The 6,000-nt window shown below is 53.0% G+C and overlaps 1 protein-coding gene across 3 annotated transcripts in view; it reads right to left on the bottom strand.

The window, feature by feature from the left end:
* Window positions 1-3,441: 3,441 nt before the first annotated feature.
* Window positions 3,442-6,000, bottom strand: part of NAT10 (N-acetyltransferase 10) — a 39,679-nt gene continuing 37,120 nt past the window's right edge. For all 3 annotated transcript variants that reach the window (XM_059931365.1, XM_059931364.1, XM_059931366.1), the window contains exon 29: window positions 3,442-4,177. In XM_059931365.1, coding sequence (XP_059787348.1) covers window positions 4,066-4,177 — 112 coding nt within the window. In that variant the 3' untranslated portion in view covers window positions 3,442-4,065. The remainder of the gene's footprint in view (window positions 4,178-6,000) is intronic.

Below are 6,000 nucleotides of genomic sequence, written 5' to 3'. Positions count from 1 at the left end.
TCTGGGGTCGGCTGTAGTTTGTCTTAGGTGCGAAGTCCAGGCAGAAATAAAGGCTTTGAAAAATGTTTCCTGCCTGAAGCAGGCAGAGAAATTCCTAAGGCCGCTGGGAACACTGGAGTGGCTGTGGTTCGGTGACCGACAGGCCAGGACTCGGGAGCCGGGGGACAACGTGAAGACCGCACGGGGTCAGTCCCAGGAAAGGCCTGCTGTGGGCTTTGCTTGGTGGAGCCCAGGCAAGGCAGCCTGGGGCCCTGGCCTCCGTGGGGAGAGGGCTCAGCACGGACCATGGCGCCCTCTGGGGGCCTTGGGGAGGAGGCGCACCCCTCGGCACCATACTCCTGGTCCGAGGCCCCTGAGGGAGCTTGGGGGGTGGTCCCTCCCCAGCACTCGCCACCTGCAGGGGATCCCCCACAGAGGTCCGTGTCCACCCTCCCCACAAGTCCCCCAGCCCTGCAGGACGTGCCTCAGTCAAGCACGCAGCCTAAGAGGCAAGATCTAGTCAGCACCTGGCTCTAGACGGGAGCTCAGCCATATTTTCTCTTTTTGGGGGGCAGACGGTTGAAGGGAAGGTGGGATAAGGGAGGGGTGGGGCCGTTTTGAGCCTGCGTGTAGCAGAAACACGCTCTAAAGCAAGCACTTAAATAATTAGAAAAAAAATCGGACATTCTCCAAGGGGCCAGGAGGACTAGAATGGAAACAGGGGTGTGTCTGGTCACCTTACTTGCCCCGGCGGCCGGGCCTCCTCGTCGGGCCACTGCTCCGGAGCATGGGGGCATCTCTCGTCCGCTGCCTGCTTCAGGCTGTCGGCAGCCAAAGGTAGGCCGGGAAGAAGACAGTGAACTTCTCCTGGGCAGGAGTCCCTGAAAAGCAAGGGGGACTTCGTTCTACTCTAGCTGCCCCGCAGGCAGTGAGAAGCTGGGCTAACTCAGCCGGAATCTCCCCAGGAAACCCATCCAGAGGAGAGGGAGCCCGAGTCCAGCCCGGGCCACCAAGGCTGACACCGAGCCTGCCCTCCTCAGCAGCGTCTGGCCCCCTGCTTTCCTCCTCCCCATACTTCCCTTTCCTTTCTGCTCCTGCCGGTTGCCCGATAGCATCCAGATGCCGGGATTATCACAGCTTTCTCCTCAGCAGAACCACTGCAAGCAACGCAAGAAAAGCTTCAGCATCTCCCTTTCCTGCCGCCCCACCCTTCTGCAGAATCCACACCCCCTTTCAACTTTCACCAGTTGTTTACAGGGTGGAGGGCAGCCGTCTGGAGTCTGAACTGCCTATTCAGGCCCTGGGGATGCCAACCCCGCCCCCTCCAGGCCTTCGGACCTGCGGCTGGTGTAATGGCCTCTGATAATGAGTCTACATTTGTCCAAGGTGACGGTCACCGATTTCCTCCCCTCCCCCAGCCTCAACAGCCCCCTTTGTGTCATCTCCTGGTCACCCCGGAGTCCTCCGGGACTGTGGGGGACAGACGAGCACTGGAAGCGCTGAAGCCGGCCAGTACTGGCCCCCCTCCCAGCTTGGTGGGGGGGGCGGGGGGTGGAGACCATTGAGGACTCTTCTTTGTTCAGGCTTCTTCAGCCCCTTCCCCAGGCTGGTGACAGCATTCATAGGCAGCCTATCTGAATTCATTTTGCAAGTGAGATTTCCTGAGACAGCGAGCTTTACAGATGTCACTCTGTCTGGAGGCCAGATGGTGAGGTCTGGGGGAGGCGTGCTTTTTCAGGTTTGGAGGAGAACCCAAGATCACAACCACCAAGTGCAGAGACCTGTTTAGGAACACACGCTTTGCACATAAAAGGGCCAAGACTATAGAGTAGGCGAAAGGCTCACTTCCTTTTCATGCGCAAAGGGAAAGGCTGTCAGTCAAGAGGCTTGTCAGAGAACGCAGAGCTGCACTGGTCTGACTACAAAGCGCACGCTCCTAGCTGCCCTGGTGGGCCTCTTCGAGCACAGCCTGTGGTTTACAACAAAGCCAGCCAGTCCTCATTCAGCCCCTCTTGGCGCTCGTGGGTAATGGAGCAGCTCCCCGGGTTACACTGGCACATGCCACAGAACCCAGAGAGGCTTGGTGAGTGCCTGCTGCACGCCAGGCACTGTTCTCAGCTCCTCGCGGCAGCCCCGTGAGGGAGGTGCTGTCATGACCACCTACGGTTTACAAAGATGTGGACCTGGGTTACGAGGTGTGCCCCAGGTCACAGCAAGGGCCAGGCAGAGCCAGTGTCAAGGCCAGGAAGGCTCCCTGGAGCAGATCAGAGGACGGGCTTTGGGGCTAGAGGGGCCAAGCAAGGGCTCGGCCGATCTGGGTCCTGCACCTGTGGGACGACGTGGCTGGAGAGGTTTAAGATGTCATTCAGCTCAGACCATTTGGGGCTGTGACTCTGCTTTTTAGCCGCTCTCCTTAAGAAAATCGTCTTTGAAAGGCAGGCTCAGGCACTCACCTGAGAAAAATGGATCAAAAAAATTTTTCATCTCATTAAACTTTCCTTCAGACTTAATAGGGGGTCGGCAGCTCCAGGAGACAAAAGGCCCTACACCTACAGGGACAAGGCACAGTGGTCCCAGGTACGCAGTCAGAATCTGCTTGTCTCCCCGTGGCCATCTGTCCTGGGAGGTGCACATTTAACCCTCTTTGGTCCAGAAGCTCCCTTTCCTTCCCCGTCCACACGCCAGACTTCTAGGAACCAGATTACCTATCAGGGCTGAGGAAAGGATCTATCTGGACTCACAGAGGCCCAGTCCTTTTAAAAGTCTATGAAAAACCAAGGAAGATCAGTAACCAAGGCCACCACATGAGTTTTTTTAAAATAAGGAAAAATACAGAAGCTGAAATCCGACACGGTCAGCGAGCTCCGAAGGATCGCCATAAACCCACACGCGGAGGCGGGGAGAAAGGCGGATCAGAACCAGAGCACGACGGAACTGACTTCCACTCTGAGCTCTCTTTGCACCTGGTGACGTGGATGAGGAACAATCCTATAGCACCAGCAGAGGGGAAATTCCCTGGCCGTCCAGTGGCTAGGACTCTACACTTCCACTGCAGGGGGCCCTGGTTCGATCCCTGGTTGGGGATGCAGGGTCAAGGTTTCAATAACAATGGTATCAGATTCGGGACTGGAAAGCAGACACCATCAAACATTCCAAAATACACATGAAGCCACCACATAATTTCTGTGGAGAGGACCAAACGACCTGACAGGAGCTAGGCAGAAGAGGCCCAGCTAGCTGGCCTCCAGGTGCCATCCCAAGTCCCTCGGAACCACCACAGCGAGCACCGGTCAGCACAGCCACTTCTCCCATGGGCTCCTGGGTCAGTAAGCCCTGGCCACGCTGCCCACCCTCGGCCTTGATGCCAGCACCCTCCCAAGTGTACCGGCAGCCAAGATCCACCAAAAGAAATGAGCAAAGTGCAACTTCCGCCTACGTTCAGTTGACGAGCACACAGGCAGCTGATCTTTCTAGGATGTAATTTATTAAAAATAGATTCTCTAACCCCCTCACCCCTGCCAGCAAAAGGGTCTTTCCCAACATTTTTTCCCAAATGGATGAAATAACAGGTATTGGGGACTCAGATGTCATATCCTTCCTATCCTAAGAACTCAGGCTTTTCTGGGCCACTGCTAGGGCCAGGAGAGGAACGGCACATGGCAATGTGGGTCCCAGGACGCCAGTCCTGGCTGCACTAGAGCCTCTGCGGCTCCAGGCCCCAGGGAGTTTGGACAAGTTCATAACAAGAGGCCCCGGTGCTCCCCCAGCAGCCTCCTGAACATCCCCAGAAGACCGTGTACTTGACGCCCGAGAAGGGACAAGAGCCAGCGTGGCTTCTACACGTGCGAGAAGGAACCGAAAAACCTGGGCCCAAAGCAAAATATGAACGAATGGGAAAGCCAGGCCTGGACTAGGGGGAGGAGGGACGGTGCCGGAGGTTTGCCAACCATCGAGTTCTAAGCAGACCCATTCAGAAGCGACTGCTTTTAATAGTCTAGTCAGCTGCCACTCAGTCCAGCCAGAGACAGTTCAGAAAGTCAGGGTATCTCCTTACGAGTCAGCCACCGACACCCAAGTTACTCTCCACTATTTCTTCCACTTCAGTTTTGTATCTTTTTTGTTCTTCACATCTCTGTTTTTCTTCAACTTTTTGTTCTGTTTGGGTTCTGGTTTGGCTTCCAACTTCCTTTTCTTGTCACTGGAGAAGAAAAAACAGGAGTAGAAAGAGAAAGAATGAAGCATGCCTGGATCTGTAACCTTTCAGGCTGCTTTGCTTTAAGCTTGCTTTGCTTTGTCTGAAAAAGGGTTTCCGCCATCTGAAACGTGATGTAAGAACGTGCAGTCACACAGCAATGTCCTCCGCAGCCCTACAGGGCATTGTGCTGGGGTCTGGGGGTACACCACACCAACCCAGCTCCTGCCCTGACCAAGCTCTCAGTCTGTGGAGAAACAAATCTACGCCTTAACTCCTGAAATCTGCACGTTTCCCCCTCCCAAGACTTTAAGGAAAATCTAAGGCGTTATGAGGAAAATTCCTTCCCACCACTTACCACTAAGGATTACGCTGGAAACCAGACATATTATTATCCCAATGACTCTGAGGACAGTCCCTAATACAAAGCACGAAACTCCCAGGAAAACCATACAATACTTTTTGATGTGTTATTTTATTTTTCCTAAATGAGAAGAAAACCCAAAGGAATAGTAACTCGGGTACACATTTCAGCTGGCCGGCAGGTTCCTCACAGATAGATTAACATGAGAATAACTCAGCAAATGGCCACCTTCCTTTCCCCTTATAGGTTAAGGATTCTCTCCAGTGTCATTCTGCCCTGGAAACAAACACCTCCCTATAAGGGGAGGGTGAGCAATTCTGTCCTGAGACCTAACATCACCTGAATGAAGTGAATGCTCAGAAGACAGAAGAAAGGCCTCAAAGAATTCGGAACGACAGTTATCAGCATTCTTACCTCCAAAAGTGCAAGCTTTCACGTTTCCCCAGACCCCTCAAGCGCATGAATGGCCACACAGACTGGGTAATGCAGATGGCTCCTCAGGGGCAGTGACAGCCAAACCAACAGCGGGAGAGACCGAGCTCTGCAGAGCACTGAAGCAGGCTGTCTCCACACCAGGCCCAGAGCCGGCCTTGTTCAAAGCCGCCACACTCAATACGCGGCCATCACGGGCCCTGGGCCGCATCTGCCGTATTGTCCAAACCAGAAATCAGGACACACTGACAGCGGGCTTTTGTGCCACATCAGAGACCATCAGGAAAATGAGGCTAGCACCGATGCTGGAATCTTCCAGATAGCACAGTGATTCACGGAGACAGCAAAAGAGAATATCTGATTTCTGGGAACTATGGCTCCTAGAGTCACAAGATTTCCTCTTTCCAAATAAACTCTTCAGGGGACCCTGTTTATGGCAATGCCAAGAACTCACCACCCCCACAAACCCCCAAACCAGCTGTGGAAGCCTCATCTCCAGAGGCCCAGGACAGGGGAGGCCTCACTATCTTCCCAAGGGAAACTCCAGTGAAGGTGCCGCCCCACGGAACCACTGTCATCTACAAACACACAGCTCTGCAGAGAAGCAGCTGAGGGCGAAGGTTTTCAAAGAGTAGTCCAGGGAGTCCTGGAGTCCCCCAGGACCCCTCCTGGTGGGCCCCAAAGTCAAAACTATTTTCATAATAATCCTAATACATTATTTGCCTCTTCCACTTTCATTCTCTCCCAATTGTTTTGTTTTCCAGAGGCTACAAGATGTGTGATAGCACAGCAGATTGAATGCAGAAACAGACAGGAGAATCCAGCTGCTTTCTAGTATGCCAGATATTAAAAAGATCCGCAAAAATGTAAATGTAAAACAATGCCACTCTTCTCACTAAAATTTTTATGAAAAAGGTATTTTTAAAAACAAAAAACCCATAGAGTCCATGACTGTTAATTCTGAATAAACATTTTTTAAAATTTCTCAGTTTTTCATTTCTAAAATGGGACATTTTTTTTAATTTAATTTAAT

Source organism: Balaenoptera ricei, chromosome 8 (assembly GCF_028023285.1).
Source record: "Balaenoptera ricei isolate mBalRic1 chromosome 8, mBalRic1.hap2, whole genome shotgun sequence".
Lineage (NCBI taxonomy): Eukaryota > Metazoa > Chordata > Mammalia > Artiodactyla > Balaenopteridae > Balaenoptera > Balaenoptera ricei.
The sequence above is the reverse complement of the archived record's forward strand: the minus strand, read 5'-3'. Positions and strand labels throughout refer to the sequence as shown.